The 17,692-nt window shown below is 51.9% G+C and overlaps 5 protein-coding genes across 5 annotated transcripts; 1 reads left to right on the top strand and 4 right to left on the bottom strand.

Annotated features, from left to right (window-relative positions):
* Nucleotides 1–966: 966 nt before the first annotated feature.
* On the bottom strand, nt 967–1,389 carry BBK36DRAFT_1099342 (hypothetical protein; the record flags this gene model as incomplete). Its single annotated transcript, XM_024889136.1, has 1 exon — nt 967–1,389. A coding segment is annotated over one exon (423 nt), but the record flags the coding sequence as incomplete, so codon positions are not given.
* Nucleotides 1,390–2,131: 742 nt separating this feature from the next.
* Nucleotides 2,132–2,891, bottom strand: BBK36DRAFT_1159258 (hypothetical protein; the record flags this gene model as incomplete). Its single annotated transcript, XM_024894181.1, has 2 exons — nt 2,132–2,334; nt 2,396–2,891. 2 exons carry the CDS (start codon nt 2,889–2,891, stop codon nt 2,132–2,134), a joined length of 699 nt encoding a protein of 232 aa, XP_024749529.1.
* Nucleotides 2,892–3,396: 505 nt separating this feature from the next.
* BBK36DRAFT_1135334 (C-14 sterol reductase) lies at nt 3,397–5,270 on the bottom strand. Its single transcript, XM_024892609.1, has 4 exons — nt 5,165–5,270; nt 4,926–5,040; nt 4,552–4,856; nt 3,397–4,509 (listed from the first exon to the last, which is right to left on the bottom strand). The coding sequence occupies exons 2-4, from the start codon at nt 4,967–4,969 to the stop codon at nt 3,401–3,403; spliced, it is 1,458 nt and encodes a 485-aa protein (XP_024749528.1). The 5' UTR covers nt 4,970–5,040; nt 5,165–5,270; the 3' UTR covers nt 3,397–3,400.
* A 2,968-nt stretch (nt 5,271–8,238) lies between these two features.
* Nucleotides 8,239–9,333, bottom strand: BBK36DRAFT_1159256 (hypothetical protein; the record flags this gene model as incomplete). The annotated part of the gene is made up of 2 exons (XM_024894180.1): nt 8,239–8,388; nt 8,455–9,333. 2 exons carry the CDS (start codon nt 9,331–9,333, stop codon nt 8,239–8,241), a joined length of 1,029 nt encoding a protein of 342 aa, XP_024749527.1.
* Nucleotides 9,334–13,766: 4,433 nt separating this feature from the next.
* BBK36DRAFT_1135333 (longiborneol synthase) lies at nt 13,767–15,701 on the top strand. Its single transcript, XM_024892608.1, has 6 exons — nt 13,767–13,918; nt 13,968–13,986; nt 14,035–14,388; nt 14,576–15,060; nt 15,131–15,536; nt 15,578–15,701. Exons 3-5 carry the CDS (start codon nt 14,038–14,040, stop codon nt 15,447–15,449), a joined length of 1,155 nt encoding a protein of 384 aa, XP_024749526.1. The 5' UTR covers nt 13,767–13,918; nt 13,968–13,986; nt 14,035–14,037; the 3' UTR covers nt 15,450–15,536; nt 15,578–15,701.
* Nucleotides 15,702–17,692: the final 1,991 nt, after the last annotated feature.

The raw sequence follows: 17,692 nt of genomic DNA, 5'->3' as shown, positions 1-17,692 counted from the left end.
TTTGTGGCTTTAACAATCACACTGTTTACATTTCTGAGCTATATTCGGTTAATTTTGGGGTTCCCTCATGTTGCGTGCCAAGATACGTCAGCGCACTCAGTACCTACGGCGAGAAGATGAGCGGAAACGTTCTGTGGAGTGGACAAACGATCCAGTGTCTTCCCCGTTGCATTTGCAGGACGCTGCTAAGGTCAGCCGGCCAATCTCCTGAATCATAGCGAAGTTTCAAATTTCCAGTCATATGTACCCTATTTTGGATCAAGATACTTCCGCCTGGAGAGACGTGGTAGCTAGAGGTGAGTGCCCTGGCAGAGAAACTGGAGGCGAATGTAAACTGAATTCGTATGACCAAAGGTCTCACTTTAACTTGACAACCCTAAGGTATGAGTAGGGCAATGGCTCAAGATGAGTCGATATGGCCGCGATACTCTGGCAGGATCGCTTTCTATCCAAAGATATATTTATATATATATAATAGATATATATATACATATTTAGAAATAAATAATAATTTTAGAGTTATTAGTGACATAGTGATATGCAGTATGAATGGAGGCGTAAAGAAGTATAGGAAAGCTCTGCCTTGGCTCTCAGCTTTCTAAGCCATTCCGATGGAAAGGGATTTGAGATGCCAGAATCTGAAGGTATATCTATAAGCAGAGTTTATGAACTGCATAAACCCATACTGATTCAATTAGTTCTATTCTAATTCCAAAACATGGCCTCCCAGAGCAGAGAGAACCACTCCTTTATGTGCGGCGTTGCCCTTCTCCAAGCCTCTGCAAGCATATTGGGATACTACTGGATTTCGGACACTTCTTCCACCAATTGATCTCCCAGAATTTCCAAAGAGTATACTAACAAGAGATAGATACATCTTAAGGTAAAGAATTCGCTAAGGAGGGTGACGGCCTCTTTAGGAGAGGAATTATGTTAGCTCGATACTTGTTAGCTAGATAGGGAAATTATCATACCTGAGAAGGACCAGAATATGTGCCGAAGCCAGATCTGTGCCCACCATAGGATGAGTCCCTTTGTGAGGACCGGCCACTCAAGGTAGAATCTGTAGGGTATAGCAACTGGGATCAAGCAAATAATGATTGCTTGCTGAGTCGGTGATCCAAGAGGTATATCGCTCTTGACAAAATCAAGGTACATGACCAGGTGAAGCAGACAGTACCAGGCATAAGAAGCGATGTCTCTGAGAATCTCATCCTCAAAGAGTGATGCTAGCCCGCGGATCCGAGATTCATATCTCCGAGACTCCAAGTTCCACCCCATCCCGGCCCATGGGGCTGTCAAATGTAGAAGGATTTTACGTTGCATGGCCGCCCACATCAGACTGCTGACCATCCAGATAAGGCCAACAGAGCCAGAGCAGACGAGAGCCAGCAGAATCGAAACAGTTTGCTTAAAATCGTCGAGTCCGGCACATTCTGGTAGATCGAGCGTTGAAGCGGTGTCAAATGCGGTGTAATTCATCGCGGAAGACATCTTGACTGACGGCGGTAGCTATGACTCTGGTGTATATGGATTTGTAGAGGGCCCATGAATGAGCAGTGATGATGAGAAAGGGGGGGTGGAGGGACATTATCTGGTTTGAGGGGAGGCGTACTATATATATACAGTCAAAGCAGACACACTTCTACAAAGCCATAAGAATATGATGATTTAGCTTTCTAGCAGAGAGCTAGAGCCAAGGCAAGCTGCGCCGATTACACGCCACATTCTGCGGCTTTTGTCGCTTGAGTCTTCTTCTGTAGCGTTCAAGTTTCTTATTATACACTTTAGGGCGAACAGAGAGCGGCGAAAGAAGTCGGTAAGCGAGAGGAGAGAGACAAGGAATGAAATGCGATTCAAGGGGTTGACAATTCAGATGCGAGGCTTTTGACTCTTTTTCTCGGGTCCATCAGCGAAAATACCGAAAACTGAGCCTGTAAATCATGTATGTTTTCTTCAATACACTTGCATCTAGTGTAGCTCATTCAGTCTAACGTCATGTACTTGAACATCGTCTTCGTGATCGCCTTCCTGTCGCATCACTCTGGCCCACTGGCGGTACAGAGAAGTGAACATCCAATCTTCTGCATGCATATGATCTGATATGCGTATACTATCATTGATGGCTTTGTTAATTCAAGACACTTTCCAAGAACCAGTCTCTCCACACCCTGGGCAGAGTGTCCTTCAGCTTTGGGAACGATAGCTTCCAAGTGGCCGCCAGAATGTTAGGGTGCGGCTGTTCTGGGGCCTCAAGCCTTCGTGCTGAGAGTTGGGCAAAGTCTTCCAGGAATTGGCACATGCTCGAGATTGAGAAAGCCAAGGAAAGGGCGTCTGAAGGCAACAGGCTTTGTCAGTTCCAGAGCAACCATGTAAACAGAGGGGAGTATCATACTTCCCGTCCATGAAACGGTTTCTGCAAGGGTGACTTTTGCCCACCACATGAGAAGAGTCTTCGATACCAGAGGCCACTCGAGGTAGAATCGAAAGGGTAGAAAGAGCGGAACAGAGCTGATGGCTAATCCGGTCAAGAGCGTCTTGGCGGGTACACCGGCGGCATCAAAAAAGCCGATGTACATGCTCACATACAGCAGGATACAGTGGAGGTACTCTGAATCTTCGCGGCCTCTCTCCGATGGACGGTAGTCATGCTCCGAATACCAGATGGTTGGGTCCTCGTATCCACGGGTCACATCGTTCCATCTTCTTCTGGACAATGTTGCCGTCAAATGCACGAGGAGTCTTCGTTGGATGCCCGCCCAGAGTATAATGGTGACCAACACGAGAAACTCCCAAGAGGCGGATTTGACATGACTCAGTAGGCTTTCGATGTCTTGCTTGAGATTATCAAGCAGGTAATTGTTGGAAAGCTCGAGTGGTAAAGAAGCCATTTTGGCAGCGGTAGCTGTGCTTTGTCGTGCGTTGTACGTGCGGAATGCCAGGTTATGAGTGACGAGAAAGAATAATAAAAAATACTTAGAGCATTGGGGGGGGGGGGGGGGGGAAATGTCCTATATATTCTCATGAAGTCAGCCATGCTTCCTAGAGGTGATAAGCGTATGGCAGTTTGGGTTTCTAGCGGAGAGGGTTAGTCAACTTGAGTCGCGCTGATTATACTCTATACTACGGATGTTCGCCTCAAAGCATAAGAGAAGAACGCTGCCCAAGCGGTCTTTAGTGATTAAGCCACATAATGCCAGCCTATATGTGGTATAGAGCGGCCAAAAAAGGTTTGAAGCCAGGAGGAGAGAAGGACGGAACCTGGGCGCCGATTGAGAGACAAGGCTTCCAGACTTACTCTCATCTTCACAAGCAGGAACCCAGACGTTCTTATTCATGCCAATCCATGTATTGCTTGCGGTAAGTACCACTTCTTTGCCTTTCCGACATGAGATTTGGTCTAGTAGATACCCGGCAAGATCCTCCACCTGACAGCCTTCTTGTACTTGTCCCAGTCCTCACCATACTTTTCCGCACAGGCAGCGTCGTCCCTTCTCTCGCGATGTATCAACAGCGAGGCAAAGTACACAACGTAGAAATACGTGTACACCATGCCCCAACCCCTCGCCGCTCCCTGAACCACCTCCCGGCCGTCCAGCATCGTTGCCACGCCTGCTCCGGCGGAAGCAACACTGCCAGCCGGAAGAATCAGGTAGCCCGCCACGCCGGTGGGAAGACTGAAGGGCGAGGCCTGCAGCCAGTCGCCAAAGTAATTGATGTGGCGCGATGCTCCCCACCAGCCGCCGGCGAGAAGACGGGTTCCTCGCTTGGTTTGGATGTAGGGCATGTCTTTGACGCTGGGGTGGTCGGGCTGCGCGCGGAAGATGCGTTTCTGGGAGTTGGAGGCGCGGAAGATGTAGACTCCTATGGCGAATACAGCCGACACGATGCTGATTCCTGTCCAACCCAGTTGAAGGGGGTAGACGGAGAGGTAGCGTGTCTGGGTGGAGTACAGGAAGGGTACCCAGACGATGTCGCCAAAGGTAAGCATGAAGCCTAAGCCATCGGTGATGGTGTCCATCATGCCGAGGACACCAGCTTCGGCATATTGGCCTTCAAGAACGTAGTATGTCTGCACAGCAGTAACAAAGAGGATGCTGTCGGACACGTATCCGTAGTTGCGGTATTGCTTTGCTACAAAGGCGAGATCAAGCAGGATCCAACCAGTCAGGCCGGGCCGCATTTCGAGCCAAACCTTGAGATCAATCTCGCCGAAAAACGGGAGGGTGATGCGAGGGTTCAGTTCGCGACCGATAAAGAAATCGTACATGATGTTGCCCGTGTGGCCTCCTTGGGCGAGCTCCCTCAGTTCGCTGTTGCCTGGCTTGGCGCTGAAGCTTCGTATGTACACAAACACAGAAATAACGTAGGAGAGGATGAGATTGGCCGTGTATAGCTGCAGGTAATTCTTGTCGATGAAGGTCCAGAGGGCAAAGTCAGCGCCGTATAGATACGTTCCGATGGCGCACGCAGCTAGCTGGACGAGGGTAGAAGAGAAGGCTATGAGCTATCAGCAATTGATCTCCTCGATCAATGGTCCTTACTTACCGTTGAGCTTATACTTGAGAGGTCGGCCAGATTCCCTCAGCTTCGTGCCGTACAGCTCCTGTCCAGGGAGCACCCGGTACAGCACCAGGCTGAGCAGATAGTAGCCCGTCAACCAGCCGCTGGCCTCCCAGCTAGCAAACACCCAAATGCCATCCTCAGGCCAGGGTATCTGGCTCTTCAGCTCTGACAGCGAGAGCGAGCGAGGCTCGAGAAGAGCTGGCGCGGGACAGCCGGCGACGTCGTTGCAGGTGAAGTAGAAGAAGTAGAGCAGCACTGGTAGGCCAAAGACAATGGCGGCGGTGCCTGGCCTAGAGGGCGCGTTAGGAGCACGGTTTCTTCCTGTTAAGACGCGCTATTGATGCTGTTGGTGAACTTACGGGCCGCCAAACTCGTACTTGGGCTTGGTGTTTGCCGGGGCCATCTTTCGCGAGAGGCTACCTATGTAGATGCACGGGTCAGGGTGTTCTCAGGCCACTCTGGATGATGATGATGAGACTTTTCAGGTGGTTTCCCCTTCAGAGAGAATCACTTATTGCTCTATCGTCTCTGCCATCATTGTACTAATTTTACGTCCGGTCCGGTGCTGGCGTTCGTTATATGGTGTATATTTACGCGGAGTCCGATTACGAATACGGCGGGGCCGAGAGGCTGCGCCGGCCTCAGCTGATGCGGATGGGCGGCGATCCGGGGAATTTTTAAGCTTCAAATATTGGCACCGAAATTAGTAGACGGGAGCCGGAGAAGAGAGAATTCATGAAGCTCCGGTTGGACAGGTTTCAGGCCGCGGATTCCGCTCCCGGGCGCTTGTGCTTGTGAAACTCCGGAGGAGAATTGGCGGCGTCTCTAATGCATGTCTTAGATTGGGAGTCGACAGGCGGTAGTATACATGTACTCTGTATTCATGTTTCGTACCTAGGTAAGGTAAGGTACTCAGCGTGAAGGTGTGGCTCATGATTGGAGATGTATCTTATCAATCTATATCTCGGCAGCGTCAACTGTCAATGCAATGGACCATGGAGTGAAACCGGTATAACTGAGAGACAAACTTGTTGTTTAGAATCATTTTCTCGCCTGCTTTAACTCCAATGGCTTGGTGGAGCAGTCCGCGATATGCCCGTCTTTTGGTATGTATTTGAGTCTGGAGAAGCACCGCAATCAATACCGGATGTAAGTGATTAAGAGCACGATCCAAAAAGCATCATCTCTTCGTCAAAAAGTTGACGCGCTTCCACTCCATATAAACTGAATAATTTCTACTAGTATACTGCTCATCAATGGCAACCCCACACCATTTCCCCTGATCCCGTTCGACGCAGAAGGACTTACGTATTTGTTCGATGAGACACGCAGAATCATACATGCAATGCATGCTGTCTCGCGTTATCGACAGAGTGTTGTATTTCGTCTGTTCTTTACGGACTCATCCTTCTCTTCAATTCAATCACAAGCGCAGCCATCGCTCTTCTTCTCTTCTTCTCTACAACTCACACCAAAGGCTGCGAGACTGAGATGAAGTGCAACAAGATCCCCACATAATCCTCTCAGTTGCCATCACTTTACTATTTAAAGATCAAGCAGAGCGTGTCAGAGCTGCTCATTCGGTTCAATTGCAGAAGTGAAAATGATGGCTCATACTGTACCCTCATTGACAACGTCCAACAACATGTTTCAACCGGTGCTGAATGTCACCCACATGAGGTGACATGCAGGCATCACGCACCGCTCTGCTTTACAGTACTGCAATCTCGCGCATGCAAGTATCGTTCGACTCAAGACCATTCTGCAGAGCCAACAACGACAGGAAAAAGAGGAATCAAGCGTTCAGCAACCCGGACGGCCAACACAAAGGACCGGAAAGGGCGGGATGCAGATCCAGCAAGTTGCATCCGGCGCGCAATCGTGCATCAGAGTTGCGGTATGATAATTCCAATTCTAGCCTCTCATTTCTCGCCACAGGGGCATCTTTCTTCTCACACTCTCTCTCCATGGGTCTTCATTCGAAGCTCCGCTTGTGGTCTTGCATCTCAATCAACGCCCGTCTGGATGAATAGAACCTCGCACCAGCCGGATAATGTATGCACGCTGCTGATGCTGTGGCCACTGGTGCATTTTGCCACGGGCCTAACAACAGACAAGAGGTTTTCCTGCAAGTGGACATTGATAGGGTCTTTTATACTGGAAAAGTGTCGGTGAGCTCCTGGACGCACACAGACAACACACACACACAGACAAGCGGATCACTTACGCGTAGTGGACCGACTCCATCTCTGCCCATTAGCCGGCGTAGTGGCTTTTCTGGATGGGATTTTGGGACATGCAGGGGGTCGGTTCACGATGGCTACCTCGCGTGGTACTGGAGAGACACATGCAGGTACTTTGGATAGAGGGACGCCCCCTGGACGTTTCTTTGCTGCTGCTAAGAAGCAACTAGTTTCCCACGCGATCATCTTTCTCCTATCTTGCTCGGTACCAGCAGAGGGATTCAAGAAACGTGCTTTTTCACCGCTTCGTCTTTTTTCCTCTAGCGATGGCTGTGCGTTTTTGAGGGGCAAGCCGAGGCCCAGTCATTCTAGAAGAAATGGAATTGCGGAGAAGGCGGATGACGTTTGGTAACTGATATTAGTCAATACGAAGGCATCCAAGAGTGAGATTGGGCGTTGAATGACATTCTGTGATGGATCGATGTCAGGGTGTCGACGTCGAAGTCCGTGAAATTTGATTCAAGTCGACACAAAGTTGTCAAGACGCGATGATCGTTCTTTAACTGCGCACGATGAGACTCGAAAAAACATTGACGACAACCAGAGCTATGATCAGCTAATCTTCTTCTTTCGTTTCGTAGCATGGCAATATGATTGTGGACAGTAGAATCATTTTGCTGGCATAGCACAGTCTACTACTACTTCAAAGACTCGATACCGGGTAGTCCACGATGTCGCCCGGCACTGACACATTCCAAAAACGTAAGGTCTCATTGCCTTGCTGCAAATCATTGTGCAGCATCTCCGGTCGCACCAGATGCAACGCTCGGTACCTAACGTTGGGACCATATTGTCGTGGCTGCCTGATGTAGGACTGATGCTACCTCTCGGCACTTAACTCCACCCCATCTTTTGCATGAAGCCTTGTACAAGTAGGATGATATAGTTGTAGGTATCTTTTAGTACTCAGTATTCAAGGTATCGCTCTATAATATGGTTCCGGCTCATCTGAAGAAAATAAAAACAGAAGGAAATGTCTCGTTGTCAAAAGGCATACATATAGCTTGCACAATCTCTCGAGATGGGAAAAGCTCCGCGAATCTGATGATGCAGAGAACAAAAGTCTCACAAAGAAGAGAAAGAATCGAAAGAAGAAACACAGCAAAATAAGCCAAGCGCAAGACAAAAACATTATCAGGGTTTAAAGTCAAAAAGAACAAATGAAAAACGAATGAACCAAAAAAAAGTCTTTATGGGGTATCCTCATCGCGCTTTAAGTCAACCTTGTATATCCCGTCATGCCCTTTCACACCAAACCCGTGAAATGCCAACTTTGTTGAATTGACCCGCTTGACGCCGCCGTTTCCCGTTCACCACAAAATAACTGCCGTGTGTCCCTTTTGTGTGTGTCTGTGAAGTTATGAATGTAGGAGTGTAAAAAATAATGAGTGTGTGAGTTGTTGCTCCTCTGTGAGGCGAGAGAGAGAGCTTAATCATTAGATCGTGTAGACGACGTGGCTCTGCTCTTGCCCGTCTCCTTGAGGATGCGAGCCTCCTCGAGGGCCTCCCTCCTGGCAAACTCGTCCAGGAGCTTGTGGGCCGTCTCCAGGGGCAATTCAGCAATCATGGCGCTGAGCTCCTGCAAGAGAGTTAGCATGTTTGTTCGTATAAGTAAGCGGAAGAGAAGGCTCTGAATTGTCTGTACCTTTGGAAACACAGTTGAGGGATGGTACTTGAACTCCTCCATCATTCTGTTGAGGCGAAGCACCTGCTTCCACGGCACAATCACGTCGCCGATGAGGAAGGTCGGGAAGCGCGCCAGGGCAATCTCCTCGAGGATCCAACGCCGCTGGAAGTACTGGCGCGTCATGAAGTCGTTGCAGCCGACCCAGTGCGGCATCATGAAGGGGATCTCGCCGCCCGGGCCGGGCGCCCAGATGTGCGTGATGGACTGGGCCCAGCGGTGCGTGGGCGAGTAGTCCTCGGGATGCTCCTCGCGGTCACCCGGGTCGCCCCAGCGGGCGGGCATGGCGTCCTCAATCTCGGCCAGCGTCATCATGGCCACGTCGGTGTGCTCGGCCTTGTCGCCCAGCCAGCCGATGACCAGCTCGGCCGACTTGTAGATGAGGCGCATGTCGAGCGTCTGGCGCTGGCGCTCCACCTCGTCGACCTGGTTGATGCACACGAGGTCGACCCAGACGCGCAGGGCGCGCGCCTCGAGCTCGCCGCGCTGCGTGCCGCTGACGCCAAAGAGCTGGCGCAGCCATCGCGGCGCGCCGTGCGGGCGCCGGGCCGGCGTGCGCTGGAACCGCCGCGAGACGGTCGGGTAGAAGACGGCGCGGATGTTCTTGATGGCCGCCGCCAGGTGGGTGGTGATGCTGACGGGCTGGCCCGAGATGTAGATGCGCTCCGTCTCGTTGGCATCGCCGTACAGCGACGACAGCGCGATGAACTCGGGCTCGTCGGTCAGTCGGACTGTCACCAGCCTGCACTCGACCGGGTCGTTGATGTTGCGAGCCGAGTTGATCTCCAGCAGGCGGACTTCGCGCTTCGACGAGTCGAGGCGCCTATATGGGATGCTCATATTGAAGAGGAGGGGGGTGAGAAAGGGGGGCCGAGTGTGTGTGGAGGGAACTCAATAAGACAAATCAGGGAAGCAAAAAAGAGGGCAATATGCAGAGTCGTATGACCGAAACTGAACTCCGGGGCCGTGACGAAGAGAAAGGCCGCGATGGAACCACTGTCTCGAGAGAAACACGGCAAGTCTGGGAATCTTTGTCACCCGCTTTCAGTCTCTCTCGGTGACTCTTCTCGCTCGCTCGTTCGACTTTCTCTGCTCGTCTCTCGCCTCTTCGGGTGGGAAGCGGCAGGGGTGGGCAGAAGGTACGGGATCAGGAACTGCAGGACGCATCAGCTCGCACCCAACGCAAACAGCAGGACGCCCGGCGTTTATACCAAGAGTGTCTGTAAAAAGTGAGAGGTAACAGGGCAGGGCAGGGCATCGCGCCGTCGGCTGTCACTTTTTCAAATGCCGCCCTTTTCTCGAGCCGTCTTCCGACCAGGGGGGGTGCCGAGCGAGATGGGGAGGATGAGGAGGAGGGGACCACGGTGCAGGGCCAGGCCCAGCGCCAGAGCATGGAGATGCCCGGCCGGGACTCTGTCCACACGTGTCGACAATCTTACCTCGAGGAACCCGTTTAAAATAACAGCCAAGGGACGGACCGCTCATCCAAATCTACCTTCTCTCTAGTGCGCGGCCGCCTCAAACGTGAGCCCATTGCCCACTACCCGGTTGTGTGAAAGGGGGGGGGGAGGGGACCTTGTGGCCCTACCTGTACTGCATTCTACTGAAAGTTGGTATAACCGGGCACACAGGCACGCAGACACACAGATTGAACCTATGATTCCTAGTATTACAAGAGTTGAAGCACGCAGTTGCAGTAACCATACTAACGACCTACTGTAAGACTTTGCCCCTGTTGAGATGAGACTGGCAGACGTCTTGTCGAGCAGTGGCAGCGCGTGCCTGAAAGTCGGTTTATATGCAAGGGGCAATACTACGTTGTTACGGAGCACACATTACGTACGTAACAGAAAACATGACATGTGAGCGGTGCCGCAATCCCAGGCCAGGCTCTTTGCCAAGTTGGCCCACGGCTCACTGCTAGGACGACATGGACGGGGCCGTCTGAGTGGTCAATTGCGTACGGAGCTGTCCTCCGGGCTTGCCAAATGCTTGGGATATTCGCGTATCCTTGCCAGCTGAAGTGCTGGCCGTGGTCAGTATTGTATGCTCGCAAGAAAAAGCAAATACGCATACTGGCTGTATCAGTCTTGCAGTCAATAGCGGCTCAGAAGCGAAGCCCTTGCATCTCGCACATGCAACGACGTCTGAAAACTTGCTGGTTGTTGCGTCTAGTGATAACTAGTGCGTCTCCTTCTCACTCGTGAGAGATGAGAAGGATTCCTCCCATTCTTTCTTTGCTTTTTCTGCGCCCAGCTTGCGTGTGTGTGATCCTCTCAGTGTCTCAGTCTCTGCCTCACTCTCTCTCTCGCCGAAAAGACTCGTCAGTTTCGCTCGCCAGACCCTGGTTTATCCATCACTTGGCTAGCAGCGCGAAGCCCTCACTTTTGAGGCCCTCCACTTCGGCGGATTGTACTAGCCTCTCATCAATTTGCGGCGCGGCTTTTGCGCGGCTACCCTCGCAACTCCCTGTCGTGGCATGGTATGTAAAGGCTTTGTAATTGTCTCTTCGTGCTGCAAAGTACATACAGGCTCTCTGTTGTACGCCGTCCGCCGACCATGGGGACGTCCGAGTGCTCGCGAGTCGGCCAGCCCTAGACCCCGTACTTGTATGTGCAGAGCTGCCGCATTTCGTACCTGCAAGACGCGCTGTCAATGGCATGCCTCTCTCTCTCTCTCTCCCCTCTCATGCACCCCTGGCGACATGCATGGAAGACGGAAGCGAAGAAATGGAAACAAGAGAACCAACAAGACGGAAAAGGGCACACACAGCACCCTGGCCAGCTCCTATCTGGCGCATGTCGGCACGCCCCCCAAAGCGGGGAGAGGAGACGCTGACAGGGGAGGGTTTGTCCTCGCTCCCATTGGCGTTGACAGCCGAACAGACGAGGTCTTGAACGAGTATCACAGAGTATCTTCACCGTACCTGTAGGTACACACGAATACATACACACACATCTTCTGCATGCGAGCCAGAGGACCAAGTGCCCCAGTGCCGCCGCCCGCCGCCTCTCCCGTGGTATGACCCGGTCTTGCAGCGGCAAATTCCAAACCCCTGGGCCGTTGCCGGAGATGTCACGAGCGTGTCATTTCCCTCTACAGGCCACCCAAGAGCAAGGTCCAAGAGACCCCCCCTGTCTGCGGAACCCCGGACAGCCCCAATTGCCAGGCGAGCTTGGCGCGGTTGGCCTTGGTGTAACACCTCCACCAGCGTCAATTGACAGGTCAAGCCGGCGTACTTTGGGTGAAGCTAGTTCGGACGTCGGAGAGGGGAGAAGCACTTTTGCCTGGTTGAGCCGACTTTCCAAGGCACGAACGAATCAGTGGGATGGGGGAAGGAGGAGAGACTTGTCATGTATGTACTACTTTAGTACTGCCAGCAGCAGGTCCGAGGCCCTGTCTCTCAAGCCCGTTGAAGCCAGAAAACAGGAAAAATGGTCTCGGTAGTGGCAATTCGTGCTTGAAGGCTAACTGACATGAGGAAAGGCTCCAAGGAGGTTTGAACGGTAAAGGGAACACGTGCTACGCAGGGCGAGATAAGGCGCGCCGTCGGATCGGGCACGTCTTGGACGTGCCAGCCATACCCAAGACATGCCAGCCATACTTGTAGTCGATATGAGCCTTCCCATGAGGGCATGATATTTCGAGATTGAGCCTCTTCTCTCTTAGATGACGTATGCTCATACAAGACACTCCTTGCTTTTTTACAGATCCGATTCAATGCATTGCTACGGAGCAGTTCCAGGACCAAACTCATGCCAGATTAATGGGCAAAAAGCCGTCAGCATGTACTACTGCGGACAGAGGTGAGAGCTAAGATCGTGAAGAGGGACCTGTTCGTCCCACAACGAGAATTATGGAGAGAGCAGTTGAACCAGCGGATACTAGTGTCCTGGGGCTGAAGATCCTTCCTTCTGAAGGTAAGAAGAGGACTAGCAATACAGACGAGCATCGTTCGTACTGACAACTCACTGCCGCGTTTTCCAGTCCGTCATGATGGCAGGCACCGGGTGCGTATCAACGGGGATATACTACTAGCAATGTGAGCTACAACTACGCCGGCATACTCGTAGCTTGCGAATCCTTGCCTGGGGTGTACGAGTAAACCCATGAGCAAGGCGGACATAAAGGTGCCAGAGCAAAAAGCGTTCACGGGCATGGGTTGAATGAAGACTACGAGTATGCCTAGCCCATGGGGGGACCACTTGGAGGACCCCTCCCCCTTTCAAGTGCTCGCAGATACTGCTGGTTTATTATCCGTAATACTGTAGCATCAGCGGCCAGTTACTTGCCCGAAAGACGGTAGGGAAGAGTCAGAGAGGCCAGGAAAAGGCACGATATCTGCCTCATGGCGCCCTAGTCTTCCGAGCTCATCCCCCACAATTCGTGTCCCGATTGGAAAGCATGGCCGAAGTGAGAGAGGAGACAATATATGTATACAGCACAAATAAATTAACAGTCTGACCAACAGCCTCAAATCATGATAAGCAGACGTGGAACGTGGTTGCAGCGATACGACATTGGCCGTCCCCATTTCTCTCGGTGACAAGACGCTCGGCGGCCGGCATCTCCCGGAGGAAGCGCAGTGAAGGGCTTCTCCCTTTTGGCCGTATCTTGCGTCTGGAGAGCAGCTGAAAGGATTCACATGACTGCACATCGCCGCTGGATCATGAAGTCACTCCTCTCCTAGACGGGCCTGATACGGCCCAAGGGAGCGGTATCCAAGCTTTTTGATAGACCAAGTCTCTTTTCGTCTTCGCTGTGCCCGTTTATCCACTGCAGACCAACGCAACTAAGTGGGCAAAGTGGGCAGAGAAGAGGCCCCGTTTACGGCTCGGCACTCTTTGGTAGAACTGGGAACGTGGGTTCCGCCGAGCATCTGGGACAATCACACCCCCAAACGAGATACGTAGAGGGGCCCAGATACGATGAGCACGAAAGTCCGGGCGAGTTTGTCATGACACCACCCGGGTTGCTGGAGAAATGATACTACTACTACTACCAATACATGACATACGACGAGAGAATACTACAACGCATGGCAAGAAAAGCTAGCAACCAACAACATAAGCTAGTATACCTTCCCAATCCACTATTCTACGCGAACGAGGGCATGTCCCCTTGACGATTCTCGCCGGCCATGGGGGCTCGATTCGGAAACCCGCCTGGCTGACTGACTCTTTCACCTCATGTTGAGCAACTGCTCACGTATCATGTAATACCCCAGAGCGTTTGTACGAGCAAACGGAGCCAACGGAGCCAGCGGCTTCGAGGAGCGGACGCTATGAATAAAGATCCAAGGTTTCCCCCCGTCTGGTGCGTTTCAAATCGTCTCTAGTCTTGAGTCTATCCTCACCATCAAGCTCAAGAAGGAGTCGTGCTTCTTTGCTTCTTTGCTTCTCTGCTGCTATTATCCTTGAAACTTTGGCTTTGCTTTTTTTTGGGGGCCCCATCTCATATCAGATCTCTGTTGTAATTCCCACAATTCAGTGTTCTCACCCACCTCGTCAGCGAACCGCGCTTGTTCCGAATAATACGAACAAGATGGTCTTCTCACGCAAAAGCCAGAACAAAGATGCCTCGTGCCACACCGCCGCCGCCTCCGCGTGCCGCCGGGTCGTCAACTCGCTGAAGCGGTTCCTCCCCAAGAAGATTGTCCGGTCCTCAAAGCAGAAGAAGGACCTGCCCCAGGACCCCGAGAAGCTGGCCGCCCAAGTGGGACCCATCTGCTCCGATATGCTCAAGCAGCTCAAGTATCCCGGGGCGCCCAAGCTGAAGGCCGAGGCCGTCGAGGGCTTGCTCGCCTATATGCACAAGCGAGCCATTGAGTTTGACGTGCCGCTCAACACCCCCATTTCTGCAAAGGGGTTCCGTCTTGGCTATGCTGAGGGATTGGTGAGTTTCCATGACCCTTTTTCCTTTGCCTTTTCCAGAAAGCTTCCTTCTCCCTGAGTGGCCCCTCGAGCTTCTCCCTACCGTTGAAGTTGTCTTGTATCTTGATTCTTGGCTCCCCGGTGGCTGGATTAGCGTGCTAGAGATGTATCAGAGCTGTAGTATAATCTAGCTAACACGATTCATGCAGCTCGCTCATCCCAACCATCCCGTGCAAGTCCAGGGGTATGTCGGCTTGTTCACGTGGCTCGTCGTCCAGTACGACGACATTGTCGGCCTGGCGGAAGCCTCCAGCAACGAGATGTACGAGAACGCCCTGAAGTTCCACTCGCGCTTCTTCAGAGGAGAGCCCCAAGGGAACAACCTGCTCGAGGGCATTGCCATTCTGCTGCGCGAGGCGGATGAGCACTTCGACACCGTCATGGCCAACATGCTGCAGATCTCCGTGCTCAAGTTCTTGACCAGCAACCTGCTTGAGCGCTCCGACGGCTTCCAGAAGATGGAGATTACGCGGGCCGGTATCAAGTTCCCGGACTTTTACAGGGACATGTCCGGGATGGACGTGGCGTATGCCGTGTTTTGCTACCCCAAGGAGCAGTATCCCGATTCTTCAGCTTACATCGAGGCGATCCCCGACATGGCCAACTTCATTAACATTTCCAATGATGTTCTCTCGTGAGTAATTATGCTACCAGTTATTGTATTTCGGGATCCCGGTGACTAACCGCATCCTTGCCCTGTACAGATTCTACAAGGAGGAACTGGGTGGTGACACCAGAAACTACCTCCATAACCGCGCCGCGACCACTGGCAAGCCTATTCTCGAGGTCCTAGAAGATGTCAACAAGGAGACGCTAGATTCCGCAAAGCGTGTTGAACAGATCCTCAAGGGTAGGGGTGTGTACGAGCAGTCCTGGCTAGACAGCGTCCGGGGCTACATGTCCATGCACACGACAAACCCCCGATACAAGATGAGTGACATGGGTCTGGGCGAGGAGCATCCCCTTGCTCCCTTTGAGCACAAGATTGGAGAGTTCTTTGACCGAGTCAACAACGCATCATGAACGGAACAAAAGAGATATGGGAGGAAAAGAGGGCATGAAATGATGATGGAAACGGACAAGCATTGCATTCCATGGCGCATCTGCATTTTTCTCTGCATTTGGAGGGCGAGGAGGAGAGACCCGCGGACTTTTGTCCATCTGAGCATGATGTTCTCTTTTTCTGTTCCTGTTTGCTGTCTTTTTTATTCTCCTGTGCCGCTGGGCAAGGCGTTGTTGGCTGCACTCTGACGTGGAACGAACGAACTTACGATATACTAACTGATCTTTATGTCTTCTTTAATACCATTTCTGCTAGTTATACATACCCTCTTTAGGTAGTTATGGAGAATGCCATCGTTACGCAGCCTTACTTGAATGTTTCTCTCCTCCATTCCTTGACCGATGTATTCCGATTTGTTCGCGTGAAATTGTGAGGCTGATTCTGATTATTTGGAATGCCATCGTGCGATTTCCCCTAATTCGTCATCCCATTGCATCTCCAATGGATCGATGTGACGCTGCAAACCTACGCGTGTATAAATCCCTCTCTTCCGCCCCCCCAGCCGCTTTTCTTCAACAGGCAATCCATGTCCATATGCACATATGAGGCCAGAATTGCTTGCTCGCTCGTCCAGCGTAAGCCCGCGGCAGTCGGGATGCCGTAGTGCGATGCTACCTCAGATTGCCTGTTGCTTCTGGCCCATCTGCATGGGTGGCGAGCTTCTAAGTGGATGTGGTCTCTGCCGCCTTTGTTTTTCCCTCTTGCCTTGACAGGGGTAGTTCCAACGGCTAGTTTCCAGCGGCTCGAAAGACGGCTTTCTTTCCATGGCAAAAGAAGAGCCGGTCGGGATAGTGGGCAGGGGTCCTTTTTTGGCAGGGCCTGGTTGGAAAGGAAAAGCAATCCATCGACGACCCCTGTGGCCCCCTGCAGAAGACATGGGTTGTTCATGTGCGATTATGTACTGTCCATGTACGAAATAGCCAGCAGGGAACACCATCATATGAGCGGAGACCTCTGTTCTTTCGCTTCTGGTTACATTCTCTCCAGAGCTAGAAAGGGGCTGGACCTCGACAAATATGGAGTATAATACTACTACGCACTACTACTCTGCCTGCCTCTTCCTCACGTAGGTAAGGTAGTTTGTAGCGAGGCGTCTGTGCCTACCATCTCCACAGTGCTGCGCTTCGCTAGTAATGAGCAGGTTTACGAGCAACCCATACAACGAGTCTGGGTAGAGACTGGGGATAGAGAATGGGAAATGTTGCGAATTCCCACGGCGAGCCCGCGATCGGCATACTTTGACCAGTCTGTGCAGCCAGCGACCCTGGGGGGACACGTTGGGCCATGTCTTCTAGCGAGCGTCTCGTCCCTGTAGTCCAAGCTCTTGTTGACCGCTGTGATAGAGGAGAGAGCCAAGGGGGACAAAGGGGCTAGAAGAGTCTTTTTGCTTTCTTTTTTGTTTCCATGTGTCGTCTTTCCGTCCAAGGCCTTACTGGTCTCGACGTTTCTGGCAGCTCAAGCTGTTTCAGCTGGGGTTGGTATCAAACCTGGATGTCGGCCCTGGTGTTGTAGGACTTCTAGAAGGATTTGCATTGACAATTGCCGTTTTGCTTCGCTTGATACTTTATTAGCAGCGGGTAGTTCCTTGACTGAGAGCCCGATCAGACGTTATTTGCCAGGGAAGAATGAGCGGCATGAAACCGCTAAAATCATACGAGTAGGAATAAGCAAAGCTCACCAGCCGCCATACTCGGATTGTGGGGGGGCCTGATCCCGGGATGCGGGCCGGAGAAGAAGGGGAAAAGCACTCCCCGGGATCCCTTCACTATGCGGAGGAGTGGGCATCTTCGGCATGAAAGCGGCCTCTCCATAACCTCGTGGCATCACGATATACTCGTATGTGACAGAATCGTGTGAAATCTCACTCCTCCTCCGTCATGCTTCAGAGAGGGTCGTGATGAGACTAAATCTGTGCCTAAGGCTTAGCTTTTTCATGCAAACCTGGGCATGCGGGAAGCCTTTTCTTCCCATCTGCATATCATCCGATCTGCCACATGTTTTGTCCCTTTCCCCCCAGCGCATGAAGCGGGCTCGCGAGGCAATCTGGCATATTGCATTTGCCATGTGCGTACCATGAATCTCTCTGCACATCCTTCTTGTAAGTCAGCAAACGAAGAAGGGTTTCTTATTAGTCAGAATGTTACATGTGTACTTAATTACGGCGTTCATGCATCGGTAATTATCCTCCACCAATGGATCGCCT

This window comes from Trichoderma citrinoviride (genome assembly GCF_003025115.1).
Source record: "Trichoderma citrinoviride strain TUCIM 6016 unplaced genomic scaffold BBK36scaffold_7, whole genome shotgun sequence".
NCBI classification, from domain to species: domain Eukaryota; kingdom Fungi; phylum Ascomycota; class Sordariomycetes; order Hypocreales; family Hypocreaceae; genus Trichoderma; species Trichoderma citrinoviride.
This window is presented reverse-complemented; position numbering and strand designations above follow the sequence as displayed.